At 37.5% G+C, this 22,956-nt stretch overlaps 1 protein-coding gene across 35 annotated transcripts in view; it reads right to left on the reverse strand.

Moving 5' to 3' along the window:
- The window catches only part of Nrxn3 (neurexin 3), a 1,695,425-nt gene that overhangs the window by 169,589 nt on the left and 1,502,880 nt on the right, over window positions 1-22,956 (reverse strand). For all 35 annotated transcript variants that reach the window (XM_045154245.1, XM_045154244.1, XM_045154227.1 and 32 more), the window contains one exon: window positions 18,495-18,666. In XM_045154245.1, the coding sequence (XP_045010180.1) occupies window positions 18,495-18,666 (172 nt within the window). The remainder of the gene's footprint in view (window positions 1-18,494; window positions 18,667-22,956) is intronic.

The following is a 22,956-nucleotide window of genomic DNA, read 5'->3' on the forward strand; positions in this document are numbered from 1 at the left end:
AAAATGTCATATCCTCTTTTTATGAATAAATGTGTCTTATTTCATCCTTAAAACTAACTTTGTCAAACCAAACTAAACCAAACCAAACCAAACCAAACCAAACAATTTATGTTCCTGCAGGGGATGAATAATTGCCCATGTAGAACAGCTCTACTATTATAATTGAAAAAAAAAAAAACTATACTCTGCCACATCCCATGCCAACATAGAATGTTAAAAACAAAGAAACTAGTGCTTTAAAGCCCAAACTAATCAAAATTCACTCTCATCTTTCAAACTAGGCTATTTAAAAGAAGCCTTTAACTTTAACCACTTTGAAAGTTTATAGATTTGCATAGAACAACTCTTTAAACATATTGAGAAGTCATTTGCATAGGATTTAAGAGCTGGTATTAGAATGATATTAGTGTAGAATATAGATGATGGCTAGGCTATAGAGAAAAGAATAAACATGATGAAGCTCTAGGGATTAAGAGGTTAAAGGAAGAATAAGGACAACCATCATTGCTAACTGTTCTGACAACTTAAGCAGCCCAGACTTGTCAGTCATTAGAAATGAAATATGGTACGTGCCATGAGTCATGCATCAATCCTCATGGTTATGATAAAACAATGATAGCATTGTTTAAAATCATGTATTTAGAAACAACTTTTAATAAAACAGCTGGAGAGGAATATAAAATAATGCACCCAATGAAAATATTTCAACTTGCAATGCTTGTGAGTATCCAACTAATTCCTATACAAGACTGAACCTATCAGCATCTTATCATGGAGTCTCACTCCTTCCTGAGGATCTATAGACAGTTAGGGGCTACGGGGGGGGGGAGATATTTCTTCAGTGGAATAGTTACTGGAAGATGGCCAGGTACCTCTAAACAACTCATTACGCATGTTTCTAAAGTAACGCTAATCAAACTCACTGGAACATGTATGCACACAGGACATAAAAGTAAAAGGGGATCTAGTTGGGGAGAGGAAGAGAATCTGTGTGAGTGGGACAACAGAGGTAATGAGTAAGATTAAGATGCATCATATATACCTGCTATATATAGATATTTTTTCAAACTGGATGCAGTGGTACACACCTTTAATCCCAGCACTCAGGAGGCAAAGGTAGGAGGATTGCCAAAAATTCGAGGCCAGCCTGAGACTACATAGTGAATTCCAGATCAGCCTGAGCTAAAGTGAGACCCTACCTCAAAAAATATATATTTTTATCATTCCATTACCATTATCTCCAACACATAATAACACACAATATAGCCAAATACTTGACAACTACTGCTACCTCAGAAGGCAGGTATCTTGAATCCATGAAATTATTAAATTATAGAACTTTTAGGGTTTAGATAATCACTAAGGGCTTTATACTCTTTGAAAACCTATATATTGTAGGCACATCAGTAGGTACAAATGTCTTTTTATTCTCCTAGCCAATTAAAATATTAAATGTATAATGTTCTGTCTTAGCAATCTGATAAATGTATCTAAAGATTTAGGCTATTTTAAGCTTAAAGGTTATTGAACATTTATTATGACTTGGAGCAAACATGAAAATTTTTATTTTGTCCATTGATGAGTTTTGTTTTTATACTGAAAAATATGAACAATTTCATAAATATACCAAATCAAAACATACTTTTATATATTCTTCAGGAGTCTTTCAAACTGTTAGTTACAAGAAACAGGCATGGCTTAAAGAAATGATGCAGAATAATTTAAACTTAGTTCCTTAATAAAATGGAATTGAAAAAAAAAAAAACCTACAGCCAAAAACAATCAGACATCTATTTCATACAGAAGAAACACCAGTCACATCATCTATAGCATTTCAAGGTAGACTAGGCTATATTGTGCAGACATTTCTGAACAAACCAGGGAATTGTTCCAGGTGATTTAATATTTTTACTGTTCTAATTACTAGGTGCCTTTGAATTTGACTCTTGCAGAAACCTGCTTTTATCTCTGCAGTAATGATCCAAGACATTGAAATAAGGCTTTTGAGTGACGAGATTTGCCTACTCAAGTTTATGCAGGAGCTATTGATGTTCCCTTGCTGTCTTGTCAAAGAGCACTTACAACATTAGTAAGTCTGGGGTGCAATTAGGAAAAGATGAGACAGGTGAGAGGAGAGCATGCAGTTTTCTTGGTTCTATGTTTTAATTTCTAATTATCAGGGATGGTGGCTTATTTCAATTTCACTGAAATCTTCACAGTGTTTTGATGTCTGAAGAAAGTTTGAAATTTCTCATCTAACCCAAACCCAAAGTTATACAAAGATTTAGTGATTAGTGTAGCTCCAAAAGGAGAATATTAAAGAAAACTGATTTCTTCTTTAATAATGGTTTAGCCTGTGTGGATCAGAAACACACTTGGCCACTATTCCATGCCAAGCGTCAGTCAGATCCCTATGCAGGGGATGTTTTGAGGCAGATCAAAGTGGATTGCCTACAACTCTTGAGAAGAGGTATGAGAGTAGAGGATTGCCTAGGAAAGTCTAGGATCAGGATTGACCAGGACTCTCAGTTAATATGTGGGCGTAGCATGTGGCTCAGTTCAGTTGACTTTTTTCAAGCACAGTTCAATTAAGAGTATTTATGGACCTACTTGGAGCTCAAAATTCTTGATAGGTCATAGTGAGGGAAAGTCTCAAAATGTAGCAAAACCATTAGGTTTCAGTTGGCCTGCCTCCTCCAGGACAGCTCCATGGCTCTCTGAAAACAATACACTCTTTTCTATGGAGTGATTTCATTTTTACCTATTTTGGCAGTTCTGTGTTACCGTTACCATACAGAAAATTTTGTTACAATTTAAGCCCTTTATCATGATAATCTAAAGGCATCTCAGTTCTATTTCAGTTTGTATCTTCCTTATATAAATTCACATTTTGTTTGAAAATGTTGGCTATTGGCATGTCATAGCAGTTATAAATTATGTACTTTTAAACAAAATATTTTTATATTTTGGCTGGTATTTTAGATTTGTTTTTATTTGTGTTAAATATAGCATATATATGTGCATATATATATATATATATATATATATATATATATATATATATACATATATACTTCATCCATCTGTTTCTTCCTTTTTATTATTTTGCCTAGGTAAGCAGAAAAATCCATACTTTTGGACTGGTAGAGAATCAATTAACCATTAAAAAAATATATTCACAGGCTTGAGAGACGGCTTACTGGTTAGGCGCTTGCCTGTGAAGCCTAAGGACCCCAGTTCGAGGCTTGATTCCCCAGGACCTAAGGACCCAGATCCACAATGGGGCGCACGCATCTGGAGTTTGTTTGTAGTGGCCGGAGGCCCTGGTGCACCCATTCTTTCTCTTTCTCTCTCTCCCTCTTTCTCTCTCTGTCTGTTGCTGTCAAATAAATAAATAAATAAAATAAAAAAATATTCACAAACAAAAGTGAATGCAATTGTTTCAACAAAGAATTTCTATTAAAAATTTCAAAGTTATTAACAACTAAATATTTTTATCTCACATAAATTCCCATTTGGTTTGAAAATGCTGGTCTATCACATGAACACATTTATAGACAATGCTTATAAAAAGATACTTTTTACTTGGGAGTATATTATAATTATGTATAAGAAGACTGAGGTCAGAAGTGTCCAACAATCTCAGTACAGTTGTCCAATGTAACATTTATTGGACTCCCACTGTACTTGACTCACAAAATGATATTTGAGGGAAAATTATGACCATTTTGCTTGAGGCATGGGAAGACATTGGTATGTTTTCTATTTTGGTATTAAAATCTTTGATTTTTATTGATAATTTTGTAGTCAACACTGTAGTTATCAAAATGTAAAGAAACACCAGTTTTATAATAAAACTCAGTGTGGCTAGATTTAACTGACTGATGCTCCTACAATGCATAACCCACAGCCCCATGAAGAATACCAACAACTCTGCTGAGGAGGGCCCTCTACAGAATGGGGGTAGGGAGTAGGGGAGTGATGGTACTGACACAATGTATCAATACAAAGCAAATTCTTAATTATAAAAACAAAACCTTGTTGTATGTGTTCAAAATGTATGGCAGGATTTGATATCTTGATAGATGTACCCATCATCTCATAGAGTACCTTTCTTCCTTATGGCAATAGCAGCAGAAATCTAATTTCTGGGTAAATTTTATACTAAACTACAGTCCTCGTGTTGTACAAATTAATCTCTGGGTTTAATCATTCTTCATAACTGTGCTGCTATATGAAGTGGAAATGAGCACCAAATACGAAGAAAAAAGGAGGAAAATAGCTACTTCCAGCATCAGGGGGAAGTAGGAAGATGTAGAACAACACGAGTTTTTTTTTTATTAACATGCCCTATAACATATTTGAGACTTTAAATTGGACATGTTATATCTTTTATTTCTTTTTCATTTTAGAGCGTGAGAGCAAGAGAAAAAGAGAGAGAGACAGAGAGACATAAAGAGAGAGAGAGACAGAGAGACTTGGTACAGGAGGGCTTCAGCTACAGCCATCGAACTCCAGAGGCTTGTGCTACTTAGTGGGCTTGTGAGACCTTATGCTTGCCTCACCTCTTGTATCTGGTTTATTTCGGATCTGGAGAGGTGAACATGGATCTGTAGGCTTTGCAGGTAAGCACCTTTAACCTCTAAACCATCTCTTCAGCCCAAAATTTTATTTTAAATATGTGAATTTACATTTCAATAAACACATACAACCAATTTTTGTTGTTGTTGGTTGTCACTGTAATGCCATGTTAGAAAGGAGTCATATCTAAAGATGGTCCACACCCATGCTTGCAGATCAATGACCCAAAATAGAGCAGAAGCTCCACCAGCAGTACAACCAAAGCTGAGGAATGGAGGGGCATGGGGAATTAGAAGGGAATTAGAAGCTGCACAGAGCAGGTAGTGGGTATGAGAAAGGACAAATGGTAGGTGCTTCTGTCACCTTCAGTCATTCATAGAGGGCTATAGAGAAGAACCTAGGGCCTTAGACCATTAAAAACCTTCTAAAGAAAAGTACACAGCTTCTTAGGAAATAGAAGGAAGGTCTATTTGGATCACTACAGTTTGCAGCAGAAGTAACAGATCTAGAGAATAACACTTTCCATTTGGCATTGGATCTTGCTCATGGGAAGATATGGTAGAACATACATAAAGACAGTATTGAATTGTACAGCACTGATGTTCAGTAAGGATTGCTTTTATTTTCTTCTTGATGCTTGCTGTCCATACACATGTAAGTGGATAGCTGATCTCATTTAGGTTTCCCTCCATTTCTTTCTCTTAAACTAACCTCAACAGTATATCTATTTTTCTCTATATATCAGTACTATTCTCATTGAGTCTAGGGATTTAATGCATCCACTTTTGGATTATTACGCTCCCTTAATGTTAAGCATATTAACCCTAAAATAAGTCTAGTGGATGAATCAAGGCAGAACTGTACGCTTCAAAATACCTATAATCTCAACTATAGCAAAGGAAATTTAGCTTAACACAGCTAGTTTGTGTAAATCATAGACTCCTGCTATACACATTCATATATGCATTCTCTGTGGGATGTATGCTCTCCAACAGCAGGGTTGATTGATTGTAGCAAAGAATTGCAAAGCCTATTACATACAAGCATGTTTATGTGATATAAATATAACATTTACATTTAAATGTAAGTTTACAGATTTCCAAATCCTATTAACTTTATTATGTTGGCTACTAGAGAAAAGGTTTGTAGATCCCTGACCTAAATAAAAAATGTCCATATAAAAGTCTCTTTGTCTCTTTTCCAATCCAAGTTGTTCCTAGCATCTACTAGCTATGTGAAATTGGAGTATGTTACTTAACATCTCTGAAACTAGTTTTCCTTAGCTCTAAACTAGAAATGATAGTAAATTCCCTATCTAGATGCTATAAAGATTCAATAATAAATACTGTCAGTTTTACTTAGTAGGACATATTATTCCCCTAAAGTCTCTTATTCAAGAATAGAGGAGGAGATTCTCTTAACTCTCACCAGAATGATCTGCTTTTAGACATTTATAGGCATTTTTAATGAAGATTTCACCATTGAATTCTTAAAATCATATTTCCATGATGTGATCAAAAAGAAAACAAATCTAGTCTAATTAGACATGGATGTTGGCAATTATACATTGAGCAGAAATATATTTCTAGTAAACATTTAATAATGAGACTATATTGTGTTCCACATACCTTAGAATATGAGAAACAATAGTAAATTTGCATGTGTATTTGTATCTGACAACTAATGAACCTGACCTCTCTATACAATTCCATACAGAAGCTGAGGAGCTGCTGGAATAGTGTATAGTCGTGGTCATTTCAATGTAAATTTTCTCCCATAGCCTCAGGTGTTTGTCATTTATCTTCCTACTTAATCTCCAGTTTGTGGAGCCTTTGGGAGGAGAAACCTTCTTGGAGAGGTATGTCACTGTGGGCAGACCTTGAGGTGTATTAGTCCAGCAGGCTGGAAATTCAAAGCTAGCTTACTCAGCTGCTGTGACAAAATGTGGTGCCCTGCTGCCTGCCCTGCAATGCTTTCCAAACCTGATGAAACTTGCCCTTAGAGCTGTAAACCAAATGATCTCTCTATGCGGTATACCATGACCTTCCTGTATCTCTTTGTTTCTACATATCTTGGTGACATAGAATGTTTCTTGCCTAAATTCCACCTACGTGACCCTTGTAACTTTGTGACTTCTTGTAATAGCCCCTGACCATGGCCCATGTTTAACAGTATTCAACTTTGTGGTTTAACTCTGATACTGTTTTTACTATAAACATCATGTGGTTATTTCCAATTAAAGCTGACACTCCCAACAGATCAGGGCTGCATCTTGAGATCCTGAACTCCGAGATGCAGACCTGATGCATCAGCTTTCTTTTCTCCCCCTTTCTTTCTACCCAGTAAAAATTTGCCTCTCACACATACACCATATATATATATATGGTGTATATGTTATGCTTATATGTAATAGGCTTTGCAATTCTTTGCTACAATCAATCAGCCCTGGAGAGCATACATCCCATAGAGAATGCATATATAAATGTGTATAGCAGGAGTCTATGATTTACACAAACTAGCTGTGTTAAGCTAAATTTCCTGAAAAAAAAATATATATATATATCAGCTCATAACAGAAAGCTTAGTTAAGGTGCTTGATTGCAAAGCCAAAGGACTGAGGTTTGATTCCCTGGGACCCACATGAGCCAGATGCACGAGGTGGCACATCCATTAGGAGTTTGTTTGCAACAGCTGAAGGCCTTAGCACACCCATTTTCTCTCTCTCTCTCTCTCTCTCTCTCTCTCTCTCTCTCTCTTTCTGCCTCTGTCTCTGTCTCAAGTAAAAAAGTATAAGTAAAAATAACTGTAAACCAAAATAAACTCTCTTCTTCCATTAGTGGCTTCTGGGGAGGTGTTTGGTTCCAGCAAAGAGAAGACGCCTGCTCTACTTTCTTAGTGGGGTTTGTTTGTCTGGTTGTTGCTTTTAAGTATGGGTAAGTGGATTTATTTTTCTTTTATGTGCCCCACCGTTTCTTCATTCTAAGTTTAACCTCAGCAGTGTTCTGTTTCCCTCTGCACAGTAATACTGTTCTCATTGTTCTGCCTGGGGGTTTAATTTGTAAACTAAAGTTCCTGGGGAGAGGCTGTGCCTGTGCTAAGAATTCAAGTCTAATTAGAACTTCAGTTATTGTGGGAAACTGGAATATTATAGGTACAGAGCCAGGAGACTGTTAGACCTCTTTAGTCTCTTAAGTGGCCATGTATTTCCCACATTTGTGTCTGACCTAACATCCTGTGATTACCAGGTGAATCCTTTAATATGTATGAGCAAACTCAAAAGCTCAGAATATCAACATCCAGCGACAACATACAGTAGACATTTCTGCATTTGGATGTAACCCATGTATCTGATGTTCCCATTACTGCTTTTAATTGTTTGGATGTATGACTTTTTCTTTGTTTTGTTACTGTAACAGTTTCAGGAATCTGCTATGAGATTGGTTCATGGAATTTGGGCTAAACTAAATCTGTATTTCCAGTCATGGTCACTCATTTAGCTCCAGAAAAACTCTCTCTCATTCCCTTTGAGGTGAGACCTGTGTTTTGTTATGTCTGTGTTCCACCAAACTCAGCCCCTAGAAAGTGAAGTAACTGAAAGAATTGGGTGTGGGAATAAATAAGTCTGTATGGAACCTCAGAGTTCACAGGTAATGAGACAGTGCCTACAGCAAATGTGTTCAAACTCCCTGGGCCTTAGTTTACTTATTTTTATAAGAATTAGATGTGTCCCTCTTTTTTGGAAACAATGGTAATACTCTACCAAGTGAACTTCTGTATGGTAATAATGTTTATTATACAAAATGTGATGAAGGGATCTGAGGGCTATTCAGATCAATAAATTGTGTACATTTCATATCTAAAGGGTTCTAAACACATTAACTGTACCTCACTAAAGCTGGTGAAAAAAAAAAGCCTTTTTGATGAAAACACCCCATCTATTAGTTCTTTCATTGTGAAAGGGGGTATTTTCACATCACATTTACATTGTACATATGTAGATGGGGTCCAAAAGCTTGCTAGCACTGCTCTGTGGAACTTGAAGTCATGGCATAAATTCCATCACATGCCGATCCCTGCTGCTAGCAAAGAGTCTTAATGCACTTATATGTGTTTGCTAATGATCTCAAATCTCAACCCAATGATAAATAAGATCTTCTTTTGCTTCACAGAATGTTCAAAGTGGATACAGCAGGCTGGACCTTCAGCCTATTGGGATGAGGTTTGGGCCTTCATGTACTCGCTCATGACTCCTGGACAATTAGCAACTCCTGCAAGTCTTCATATTCCTGTAGAATGCAGATTAAAAATAGTGTTTCCTTCCCTGGTTCATTGTGACTGCTAACCCCCAAACTCAGTATGGTGAGCAACATTCAACATCTCAGTAGAAGTCAGGTACAACCATCACCGGGTACTTGTGAGCATGTGTTTCCCTTCCATTCAACAAGAAGACATTTGAGCACAGTAGCTATATCTAATTTTTCAACATGTACCAATCATTTAGCACAGACTCCCATGTAAATCAGATGTGTCATGAATTCTTGTGAGCTGGTGAATGAATGAAAGCATTGCTAGAAACATGGCTCTATGCAAACCCCTCCATTGGAGAGGATAAGAGTATAAACAATTATCTATTTTGCCTCTACGGTAATAGTAGTTAAAAACAAAAAAAAAAGACTTTTGTAGGGCTTTGCTATTTCAAATGTAAAGTGTTACAGCTCACTATTGATTCATTTCTATTGTTTGATAGTTTTTAGCATTTGATTTCTGTTGACTTCCCGTTTTCTTGCTCTGTGTCTAATGTCCACATCATCTCATGTAGCAGCATGCATCTACCATCAGCATTTGGCAGTCTGTCACTCAGGATAACCCAGAGCATCAGGGACTCACTGGAAAGCTGTAAAAACACTGTCTAAGAAAGAAGTGATCTCATACAGCAAACTCCAAACATCACTGGGAATCAAATCAAATCCACATTAATTCCATTAACTGAAGATTAAAAATGTCTCTTTGTCCTTGACTTATCCCCTCCTCCTCTTTCTGACCTCTCCTCCTCTTTCTTCAGCCTGCTGAGGTATTGACAGGGATTTCAGAGGATTGGAAGGTCTTTATCTGTTTGAGATGGGCTGCAATATGATTATAATAGATGGAGTGATTCACAGTTTAGAGCACCATTTATTACCTTCTCTATTTTTATAAAATTATAAGTGATTTTATATTATATATATATATGTAATTGGATATTTGTATAACTTCTTTTCTGGAAGAAGTTCAATGTTCTTTTAGACGTAAAAATAATCTGAGTGACCACTGTGAAAAATTTAAATGGAAACATAGTTTGAAAACTTTTCCTATAAATAAGACTAAGCTGTTGTATTGGTGTTAGGACACCTGGTATTCAGCTCACTCTAAGGAGAGGAACAGCAGCACATTTTAGTTACACTGGATAGAAGAATGGCAGTTCCAGACTTTCATTATTAAAGACAAATCATGCAGGCCAGAATATTTATTGACTACTAAAGCTGGAGCTCCCGTGTGATAATAGGGAATCAAACTAATAATTCACTAAGCTAGCTTTACAGTTATACAATATTTGATGATTATTCTAATTCCAAAGAATCTACATTATTACAGATTGCCTTACAATAGAGCAAGATGTTATTAATATTTTTATGTCACATGGTCAATAAATATTTTAAAATCATACAGAGTGTGACTATACTGCATTTCCAATCTTGAAAGTATTATTCCTCTGAATAATTTATGCTTATACATAGAGAATGGTGCTGCTTACAGTCTTGGTTAAATGGGCTTTTGTTTTGTTGTTGTTGTTAATGTCGAGACTCATAACTGGTTCAAAGAGCTAAAAGTAAGTGACTCTAAGGACCAGGGAACCTTGCACAAGAGGCATCAGTAAGAACATAAGAGATGCAGGATAGAAAGGATGCTGTGAAACTTTCTCTTATAAATGACATAGTCACTGTACTCACGAACTCACAGAATTTGGCAATTCCTGCCCAAGACTGAGTGCATCAACATTCTACAATGGATGGCACAGAGGTTCCTGAGACCCAATCCCTCTGATTCTGGTAGTAAATTATTGCCAGTGGATGGACAGTTATTTTACTCAGTGCTGTAGACACCATTAAGTTGCCTATGTTCTAAGAAATAACCCTCACCAATGTTCATATAAACAAACCTAATTAAACTCAGTGGATCACAAAATTATGAAAAGATATGAAATAGAGCTGGGAGTAGTTGAGAGGGAAAAGGGGGTTAGCAAATGAGAGGGGAAAAAGACAGTAACATATGGGTAAATATGATCAAAATAGTTGTATACCTATATGAAATTTATAAATAATAATAAGACAAAAAAAAGGTATTACGTCAATGGTGGGACTTTATAAAATAAAGGCATTAATATACAAAATAAGAAACCTTACTTTAATTTCTCATTAAATAGTGTTTAGAAACAACCATTAAATTTCTTATTATTCATTTCACTGTGTCCATAGGCAAAATATTTGGAATATTTAACTTACTAACTAAATATATTGTGCATTCTTAATTTATAAAAGTCTACTCTCTCTTACAAACTTCAATATAACTTATTAAAAAATCTAAGTAGCATATGCCAGTAAACAGACTTAGATCCTATGAAGCCTCATAGAAATTTGCAGCAAAATCACTCTTAGTGAACAGCTCTGTAGATCCAAAGCACAGCCTTGTTCACAAATTAACTGTGGATAAATAATACCAGTAGTTATTATAATTTCTACTATATTATCTGATGGAAATCTTCATTATTATAACAAGCTCCTTTGTGTGTGTTATTTAATTCCTTTCTAAATAACCTTGAGTTATGTATTGGCTTAATGTCTTAGGGGCCAATTCCCACATGCTCTGTGTTCATATATTCCCACTCCCTCTAGTCCAAATGTTCTAGCTTGTACATATGCCTTTTTGTCTTGTGGGTGATTTTATTCAATATTAGCATTAGCAGAAGTCCACAGTTTACCTTGAAGTGCTTATCAGCTACTAAGGGACATTACAGGGAGAGACAGGCTCTAGGTGTGATAGCAGTAATTGTATTTAACTTGTAAGATACAAGGCTATTTATCTTGTGGCTGGGAATTCACAGAGGAGAAAGGTTTGCCTGATAAAACAAAAATTAAAGAAAAAAAATACTAAGCATCCTCTCTCCATTTCCCAGCCCTCAAGGAAGTAAATTATCAATAAAACAGACTTTCATTTAATAAAGCTTTTTCTTCTGTTTAGATATGTTGCTAGAAAATAAAATGGGATCATGAAATGCAAGAGGGTTTCAAAGCCCTAAAGGTCTTACTGATAATATGGATAAAGTCAAATGTCTGGGTGCCCAGAGAAGTTCTGATGTCTGGAATAATGGCAGAAAGTGGAGATATAGCTTCAGAGAAGAATTCTAGGTTTAACTTTACGGAGAATTCTATATCACCCATGATTTGGGTTAAGTAAGGTCAGAGTTTCTGGGATATGTAACTCTCTCAGGGTATCAAAAAGTATAGAGAAAAATCAGATTGACTAAATGCTGGGACTCTTAGGGTAGGTGAGCCCAGATTGTATGTCGGCATTTTCAAACTCAAAAGTAAACCTAATTCACAAAATGGGAACAATGTCCTTAAGAATATGTCAAAGCTAAGTGGTATGTCTCTGTCAACAAAATGTGGAAAACAGAACAAACAGCAGGCTCTGAACTGTGGTGGGTACACTTCTGTGACACTATTTAGAGACCATGTCCTCACTCTGAGACCCTCCACACACTTGTGCAATTCTAAACGAATGCTGAGAAAGCAAGATGGGAACACGACAGTTGCCTTGATTCTCCCTTTTGCTCAACAAACCATAGCGCAGAAAGTCTTCTCAAAAGAAAACATTGGCTCCTGAAAATTGGAAAGAATGGCTATTTTTCTGTGCAGGTATTCAGACTGCATTGGTTTTGGTTGAACCATCGATACGTTTTGTGACTGTGAAATTTTATTTGTGAGAATTTTGGAGTGTACTTAAAATATTCAAAAACGCTAAGTGTTGTATCTCTGTGTTCTTGGAACCAAGCTCAAATACAGTTGGCACACTTGATGTTGTATTAGTACTTCTCACTCCCTCTGTAGGACTTTACTTTCTGTTTCTTCCCCCCCCCCCCACCCCACCCCCCGTTGAACTGCACGCGACATGAGTGTTGACCGGATGAGTGAGCAGGTAGATGGAGCTTATTTTAATGCCTGCTTCCAACCTGGCAAAGCATCAAATGTTTGCAAGCAAACATGGATAGGAAAGGAAAGAAAACCTCCTGACTAGGAATTAATGGAAACCTAAGGCCTAAGAATTTTTAGCATCTCATCAAGCATATAGACTTGTTTTTATCTCTTCAAAGTCTTGATAATCTAAGATAAGAGGTCCATAAAAGAAAACAAATCCCTTATCTACAAGCATGTTGTCTAAATTATGAAAGGATGACAAGCATTTGAAACATGCCTTTTTTTCATTAATTCAGTGGAGCTTAGCTAAGGGTGATTTTTACCCCCTAGCGAGGCCATCTTACATTGTGGAAACACACTATTGGTGTTCATGGACGAAAGACACAGATGGTACTAAGCTTTCTACAACGTGAGGGATAGCCCACCTCCACATTCCAAAACCCACTCCATAGAATTATACTGCTCCAAATGTCAATGGTGCCAAGGATAAAAAAATCCTACTAATCAGCCTAGTCCATGCATAGACCTGAGAATAGATTTTATGCACTAAGTGGTAATTGTCAATAAAACTATAACTCAGAAACAGGAAAGTGGACAGGAAGTCCAAGGTAGTAGATTGCCATGCTCACAATAGGCATCTTGGCTTTGCCCTGGTCCACCATGTGACATGTGGGTGGCTATGGTTTGCATGAGTAGCTCCCCAAGATTCCCAGTATGGTGACGTGGGAAGATGCTTTGGCTGTTTAGGGGGTAAGGTCTTTTGAGGTGGTGTTAGAGCTACATCTAAAAACAGACTGGGGACTCTCATCTTTTCTTCTTTGCTTTTTGGCTGAGGAGCTAAGTGAGCAGTTTTCTCCACAATGTGCTCCCTCACCAGAGTCCCAGAATCAATGAGGCCACTCTACAACAGGCTAGAACTTCCAGAACCATGAGCCAAAATGCACTTTTCTTCTTTATAAATTAGTTGTTTCAGCTGTTAGAGGAACCTGTAACACCATGCATCCACAAACAACTACTTTTCTTTCTTAGTTAATTATTGTGGGTATTTCATGGTAGTGACAAAAACTAACTTGTACAACCATGACAAAGAATTAAGTTCAGAGTATATTAACTAGTTGATAGGCACTTACAAAGCAGAATTGACTGGGACCCTGCCCTCCTTGGCACACCCTGAAATAGGAAGATGGATGTTCTGCACCTGCAAGCCATCTCTCATCAGTCTTCATGTCCCAGGCGGCTGGCTTTGACCTGGAAAGCTCTTCCTCACCATGCTCAAGGTTCTGAGAGCCCTAGTGACATAATGGCCACCCACTCACGGCAGAGAGAGAATCTTGAATGATCCCAGTCAGCTCAGCCTCACAGGGGGCCTAGAGCTAGGGCTAAAATTAATTCCTCATGTTCAACTCACCTTTCACCTCCCCTCCCTTGTCCTTACCACTTCTTTGTGTGGAGACAGCAATCAGAGGCTTTATAAGGCACATTTGTCAATGCCTGGATGATAGCTCTGGGCCAAATATTCTTTTATGTCCCTCTCCTGTTCCTTAGCCTTTCTATTTTCAGGTTCAAAGAAGTTGCTTTGAGTTCCATCTCCCAGCTTTAAGTGATATAAGCTTCCAATTGCCATAGAACTATTTCCATTTTGGATCCTCACTGATTCACAAAGAGCTGGTGCCACATGCCCTCTGCCTGGCTGGGTTCTAAATACTTCATGGTGGGATGTTTCAGTGAAGTCATATAAAATCCTATAAATGCCCCATAGAAGATTCAAGAGTCGACCATCCATCCTATTGCACAGTTGACCCATCAAGACACGGTGGGCAGGAATAATTCCCAGGGAGTCTGTCCTCAAAATTACACAATTTAAGTGGATATTTTGTAGGAGCTACTTTATATTATAATAATAGCTCTTTTAAAAACTGAGTGTTCTCTGTTGCCTCATAAGAACATAGAGGCCATTACCTGAACTCATTCATGCTAATACATATTTTTTTCTTTCTTAAATGAGAATTTTCTCCTCCACATATCACAAGAAGCAGTGCTGTGTTGTCACTCAGATTGACCTTTAAAATATGACACTCTTGAACTCCTTTACTACTCCTAATCATTTACTGTTTTCAGGAAAACAGAATGGCTTGCACAAAAAGAGGATGTGAAATTTTTGCATAAATTGTATCTAAATGCTCTATGTTTGTTGCTTTGTGTTTGCTGCCTAGATACAGAGGCCATGGTGTTGTCTTAATTTAAAGTGAACTAATTGAACTTTTCCAGAGTCTATAATGATTCTTTAAATTTAGTTATATCGATTCTTTCTATCAGAAGAAAGTAAGCTGGAGAGAAATCCAGATATCCAGGACTCCAAAGCTGAGCCACTTTGAGCAAGTCTTGGCAGCTTGAAATATATTCCTTGAAGGAAAGCAATGAATCTCAAATGACATAAAGGCAGATGCTCATTGGTAGCTATGCATTTTCTTTTTTCAAAACATCTCCCCACTTACTATGGGATATTAGTGGAAATTAGGCCCAATTAAGAAAAGGAGATGCTGGTCTCAGGTTTGTTCCTCAACTACTGTGTGACCCTAGGAAAGGAAAAGTCCTCCACCCCTGGGTTCTAATTTTAATTTGAGATGGAGAATAAAAAGATCCACTCTAATCAACACGTAGGCTATTTAGTAGTGTAAATGACTCCATCTATAAGTAGGTCTGTCTGAATGCCAGCAATTTATATTAAGTGTTGCTTATTCAGCACGGTGTTGAGCCATTCATAGGCGTTCCTCTCTCAGTTCCTGCACACTAACTCTGAAAGAGTTGTCACGTCTCCATTTTCCAGATGCAGAACCAGAGGTATACCCAGGCTCCACAACTTAACATTCAGTTTGTGACTAGATCACCAGTCCTCCCCCCGACCCCAGAAAAAAAATGATCACTTATACAGACAACAAAACACAAAGAATAACAAATGAGAAATTTGAAAGAGAGAATCTGATACATTCTCAAAGTGCTGTAGTAATCATCAGAAGAGAAAAATCATAATGGTTACAAATTTTATCCTTATTTCATGGATCAGTGTTATTCTATTTTGAATTATATGCAGGGAAGGGCACCAGATATTTCAGTGATTAGGGCATTTCAAGGTCTTCCTCTGACTATGTGAGACATACAACTGGTAAAACCAAATTCTCAACTCATCAGGTGACTTGGGAGCCCATATATATGATGACTATGCTGTACCCTGCCCTGATATAACAACATTCGTTATTACTAAGTAAGAGTTACAATGATGGCAATAGTTTGTGAGAACTATTCCTGCCATTAAAGAAAGGTTTATTCTGTTCTGAAAACATACAGAAAGCAACCTATAATTTGGAACTAACATATAAAGAGTTAGATGCACAGCACAAGCTACCAGCTTTCTCCCTTATCTTTGGCTTCAAAACAACCACTTATTGGGCGTGGTGACATACGCTGTTAATCCTAGCACTTGGGAGGCAGAGGTAGGAGGATTGCTATGAGTTGGAAGCCACCCTGAGACTACATAGTTCATTCCAGGTCAGCCTGGACCAGAATGAGAACCTACCTTGAAAAACCAACCAAATAAACAAAAAGCCCAAAACAAAACAAAACAAAACATAAAACAACCACTAAAAAACTGCTCCAGTGCTGGTAGCAAACCCATAGATTCTCTATTGGCTCAAGGCAAGTGGTTAACATCAATTTAGAAATCTTTGAAATTCTTAATAGAAACACAACAAACCCTATAGCAGTGACTTTAGAGCCAATGATATTATGCATGGAGACAGATATTGATGTTTTTTTTTTCTCCCTACAAGCAAATAAGTGAACAGCTTTCAAGATCTATAGCTATTTTGGTTCCTTTCACCACGACTACCCTACCACCGCATCCCCCAGGGCTTAAGCAAGAAGCTTTTGAAAATCAAGTCTATTAGTATCCTGTGAACTTGGATGATGATAAAAATTCATGCTAAATGCTAACACCTCTGGCTTCCTTCAAGTGTCCAAAGATAACCTCAAAAGGTCATTTTTTTTTGTGCCTTAATCTAATAAATGCTAAACAGACCCCCAACAATAGCTAAGCTGGCTGTGTTTAGGAATCAGTGATCACAGATACATGGCTGAAGGAGGCGTTTTGCTCCAATGTCTTGAATGAATTGCTTTCACTCTAAAATTTCTGGTCTTAAACCAGAAACAGTAAGAGTATAGATATTAGGGAAAAAATTCAGCAGCATTTACTTCAGATTGTATTTCAAAAAAAAGTAACGCTTATTTAATGCCTGAAAGTATAGTCACAGCCCTAAAGCCATTCAAAATCTTGAGTTACAAATAGACACATTTACTTTGAATATTTCTTTCAAGCATAATTATGAACTAAGGAGCTCAGGCTTCTGGATATGTAAATCATCATAATTGCGCTCATCTCACTGTTAAGGAAATAAGAGACAAAAAAGTATGGGGGATTCCTGTCAGAAATGTGTTATAGTCACATGAGTGTAAAATGCAATGCCTTGGAATATTTTTGTTCATCTGTTAGGTTACAATGCAATTAAGGAGTAAACACCCCTTGTTAGTTTTACTTTTTTCCCTTCTTTTCCTGGTGCTTTTGTGACCAGGGTGCAGGATTCTCATTAGGAGAGGTGGTATATAAGAGGGAAAACTAGAGGATTATTAGAACACTCTTTGTTATTATTATTAGCTATTTATTTGAGAGCGAGTGAGCGAGCGAATGAGAGGGAGAGAGAGAGAGAGAGAGAGAGAGAGAGAGAGAGAGAGAGAGAGAGAGAGAGAGGGAGAGAATGGTTATGTCAGGGCCTCCAGCCATTGCAAACAAACTCCAGATGCACATACTGCCTTGTTCATCTGGTTTACAAGTATCCTGGGAAATTGAACCTGGGCGTTTTGGCTTTGCAGGCAACTGCCTTAGCCACTATGCCATCCCTCCAGGCCTTGAATGATCTTTTGTCAAAAAAGGCAACTTCTGCCCTTGTCCTTGATTCTGGTTTTTGGAGTTTGGTGCCACACACCCTAGACTGAAATTCAAATGAATAATTAGCCCCTGTCTCTCCCATGCCAGCATACTTGCTAGTAAAATAACAATTAGGCCCAACCTCTCAAGATCAATTCAGGCTTAGTGTAAGTGAGAGGAATGCAACCAACTCAACCAACTAATGAAATCTCACCCTTGGTTTATCTCATTGTTGCTCTGACCTAATGTTCATATACTCAAGTCTAGTCAGCCTCCTTTTACAATCTCCTTGCTACTTCTTGTCATTGGTACCATCAATCACACCTGGATAGTTAGCATCACACAGTCCAGATCTCAAGTTCAGTGCCTTGTGATTTTCAGTGATCATACGGTATAAAGATGGCTTTGTTTTTCTCTACCACCCTCTGCTCATCATTTGCTGAACTCTGAGAAACCTACAATAATTGTGTTCATTATGAGCCAGTCAGGTAGCATGGGTCAAAGGTTGGCAAAAAAACAAAACAAAACCCAAAACAGTGCATAGTTAGTAATTCTCCAGGAGCTCCCTGCACTGATCAGATCCTAAAGGCACAGTTTACTTTCTCTGACACCAAGTATGAATGCACGCTTCACTCATGAAGTGACGAAAATGTACTTAGTGGGACAGTGGAAGGGGAGATGGGCATGGAGGATAAGACATGTACCTGTGGGATAGTGCTCATTCACTGGCCAGTTGTCCACCTGGAGAGTGGCATTGCCACCATTCCTGGTGAAGCGCACCACGTGGTATTTGCCGTCATTGACGGGGGTCCTCTCTTCTTTGATGGAGATGTCAACTGTACCAATATTGAAGACGACTCCAATTTTCCCTTGTTCCTGTAATAAAGAAACACAAAAGGTCCAATTATTACTGACCACAGGGTTTGCACCCATTTAAAGTTGAACTTCAAATTAGTAATAAACTCATAGGTGCCCCCAGAGGGAGCACTCAGTATGAAGTTAATAACAGTACCATATATGTCTGCAGAGACTTTTATCCGGAACATAACATACAATGGTATAAAGACATCCAAATGACTCTTATAGGTTGCACCACACATCTTACTTCATTCAGTGGCTCTCAATAGATACCATGGTCAGAACAATAGAACTTCTTGCCAATGAGGGAGGCATTTCATAAAGTTCATTTCTGAGAGATAAAATAAGTATGTTTCCTTAGAGAGGCTAGTGAGACATTATAGTCTATATTTTGTCAAAATTCAGATTTAAGATGAAAGGGAACCTGGGCTTCATATTCCAGGATAGTCAAAGCCAAAAAGAGGGAACAGAATGGTTGGGAGCCAATGGTAGAGAGGCAAAATTCTGATGATATATTCTGCAGATAAAAGGCATGATTAAAAAAGTTTTTTTTTTTTTTTTTTTTTTTTTTTTTTTTTTTTAGCAAAGGACAAAGAAACTGAGCTGGAGTTTTCGGGATCAGATGGTTGCCAATCCTCCCAAATGCATAACCCTACACCCCATGTGAATAGAGTCAGGCAATATTCAGGGTTATAGTTTTGCTACATATTAGAAGAGAACATATAGAGCTGGAATAACAGAATGTGCAGGGGAAGAAAAATTGCAATGGATCATAAAAACTTTATGGCAATGAACATAGTGATGATGGAGATGGTATTGGGGGTGAAACTGTGATCATCCCTTTCTTAGGAAATGCCTGAAAACATTGACCAATAAATAATAATTCTATTAAAATTAGTTCTTTCTCTAATAATTGGTTATGATGAAGAGTTGAAACTAATATTCACCATGAAATGAAATGAAAGTGGTCATCCTGATCAGACATAATCAGCTGTAAACTTGTTGGAATGACATTACTTCTGTGCCAAGTATTAGACTGCAAGGGAAAAGAGAGAAGAGAGAACCCCTCTTTCCACTTCTCTAGTTGTCTGGTTTCTTGAGAATAGGTTGTATTTGATGCTAATGAAATCTATTGGAAGTCTGATGTTGACAAATCTGAGTCACGTTTTTTTTCCTCACCAACCTTTGTTGTTTACCATTCACCTTGTTCAAGACAGACCATGAGATAAGTGAAAGGAAGAAGGGAGGGAAGACAAGATGAAGGGTAGAGTTAAATATCAGAATCATTATTGCCTAAGTTCTAGAAAATACTTTGTTGAATCTCAGGCTTATTGATTTATTCATTCATGCAATTCATAAATGTCATGCTTATCCTTATAACTTTAGTCTTCCTATTGATTGTGGATTGTTTTTTTAAAATATAATTTGGAACATTTTATATAGTTTCCCATGCTCAAACCATGTTTTCCTGAACTTTTTGTCTTTTTTGTTTCCCAGTATGTAAACATATCACAATGATGATTAAAAAAATCAAAAGTGGCAAATAATCAGGAGTATTGATCTTAGACAAGAGGAATATAGACTGATCAATGTGACATGTGGTCAGCATCAGGAAGCACATGCATGGTCTCCTCTGTGCCCTAACAGTATGATATACAACATAAGTGGGTATCTGCATTTCTCATTCCCTGCAATCTATAAAGAGATATCGAATGCCCCTCTCAAAATAAAACACTCATCATTTCTTAAATATGTTTCTCTGAACCAACACGTGCTCAGTTTTATTTCATCAATGTATGACACCAAAGCCCCTCCTCATTAAGAAGTGACGCATAGAAAATTTAACATGATTATGAGCCTTTTTGTTGCATGGTTCATGTCCATAGTTAATAATGATATGATCTATTTTATATGTTCTTGATTCTCAATGAATCAGAAATGATAACATAACTTTTCTGCTGTCTGTTAGAAAACTGGCATTCACTTGTAAGGGTGTGGGGTTAGGTGGGTGACTGGGCATTTAAACCTACAGATATAAATAGACAAAGTTGTCATAGCTTGAGTCATAACCTCTTTAGCAGGATGAAAAGACGGGAGGAGTCAAGAAACAACAACTTTCATACGCTGTTACTCCTCTGCCCACCTCATGAAAGTGGGCTGTTTACTGCACCATGGTCCTTTCATGAGAAACCATGATATAAATCCCAGATACATAGAGAAAGAGGGCTGGTGATTCAGTTTGTCTCTGAGTCACTAATTAATCATAGACTGAGAAGAGACTGCCAGTGGGGGAAGGAGACCTTTATACTAGCACTCATCAGGTCTTCAGCAACCACAGTGGTAGAGAACAGTTATTGCTCAGTGAGTTAGCTGATCAAAAAGATACATTCTTGGGCAGATTTTCTGCAAGATCTATAATAGATTCAGGAGAAGAAAAGATTTAATCTATCCAGAATAAATATTTGGTTCTTATCTTAGCCACCACACATTTTCCATGATAATCACTGTTTCTGAGAGATCTTCTTAATCCTGTTAGCACATTGCCAAATTCAATGTAGACCCTTTACCCATGTGCTTCATTTTGCTTCCCACAGTGGTAAATGTGACTGTGCTAGACTTCAGATGTGGAGTCTTTATTCATAGTAATAAGATTTCATTATCACAACTTCCTTATCATTTGTCACCGGACCATAGTGGCATTATTATCTGTAGCTAACTGCTTTGTTTCAGTTCATTATAAGTCATGGAAGCTTTGTGGCAAACACCCATAGAGTTGTCTAGGCTTAAATCTATCATGTTCAGCTGCTACAAAAATAAACTCTGTTGGCTCCTGTGTCTGCAAAGAGAGAAGTTGTGAAGGATGAGTGCATTAGCATTGGCATCAGCTCTGACTGACCTTGGGGTGGGTTACTGAACTATTCTAAACCCATTCCTTGATAATACACTGTGGGATAAGATTGCCGTTTTCACATTCTTCTGAGTGCTATTGTAATGAGATATCATAATAAAGTAATATGACCAGTAGGATGAATACTATAGTACTTTATAAGTAATAAAACATTATAAAAATATGAGAAGAATGAGAGCAGAAGGAACCATGCAGTCACTTGTTCTTAAATCACAATCTGTGATTCCTGGAGAGGTTAACTGATCCAGTAGGATGAACATGGGTTTTAATCAGGGTAGGACAAATAACATCCCCGTCTCCTGAAGCTGCATGACCTTGAGCAAGTTATTTAACTTCTAACTTCTCTTCTGTAGAAGTACACAGGGGGAGGGAGAGGCAAATCGCTACATCTAAAGCCTGTTGTGCAGAGAATGCATAAGGTACCTGCCACGTGGCATACTTCTGGGCCTCAACAGATGCCAGCCTTCTTTCATCTTGTTGGCGTCATTGAAAATAGTAGTGTGAGCTAAGGACTGGCTGGTTTAGCAGACACTGTCATCAAGATAAGTTGTGGAAATAAATGTAAATCGTAGCAAACAGAACATAAAATTCTTTTTTTTTTTTTTGCATGTCCTGTCACAATTTGGTGGTTTCTACCTTTCCACATTCCTTGATGTCTTTTATCAACTGCACTCAGATAAGAAAAATGTAGCTACAGAAACAGCATGCCTATAAACTTTAATAACTCCACACCCATCACCACTAAATTTGCTACCAAGGCAAGCACTTCATTCTATGCTCTTCTTTGATATTAAAAACAAAGGCAAGTGGTAAATCAGCAGATAATACCAATGGCCCCCACAAGCATTGGGGATAAAGAAGATTGAATGGTAGAGAAACAACTGTCTTTCAATAGTCAGTAATCCATTGTTCCCCAAGAATGAGTATTTATGAGCCCACCTGCTTCCACAAATTAGTCTAGCTCCAGCTTTCTGATCCCAAGCCAGCAACATTATAGCTGCTGATGCTGACATGGCACAAGGGATGTCACCAATACCAGGGTCAGACATTATGAGCACAACTGCACAGGGACAAGAAAAAATCCTCAGGAATAAGGATCTCCCTGAACGCTACCTCTTCATTTACTCTCGAGTGTCCCTGGAGAACATTGAATGTACCATACATTATTTCACGAAATTGCAGATGACAGAAAACCAAACTGAAATACACAAATGTATGTCATGGAAATGTGCACTAGAATCCATTCTTTTTTTTCCAATTTTTAAATTTATTTATTAGAGTCAGAGAGAGAGAGAGAAATGGAAGGAAAGGGGGGGGGGGAGAGAATGGGCACACCAGGGCATACAGCCACTGCAAACAAACTCCAAACATGTACATCCCCTGTGCATCTGGCTAACGTG

The sequence above is a fragment of the Jaculus jaculus genome, chromosome 7 (assembly GCF_020740685.1).
Source record: "Jaculus jaculus isolate mJacJac1 chromosome 7, mJacJac1.mat.Y.cur, whole genome shotgun sequence".
NCBI lineage: Eukaryota > Metazoa > Chordata > Mammalia > Rodentia > Dipodidae > Jaculus > Jaculus jaculus.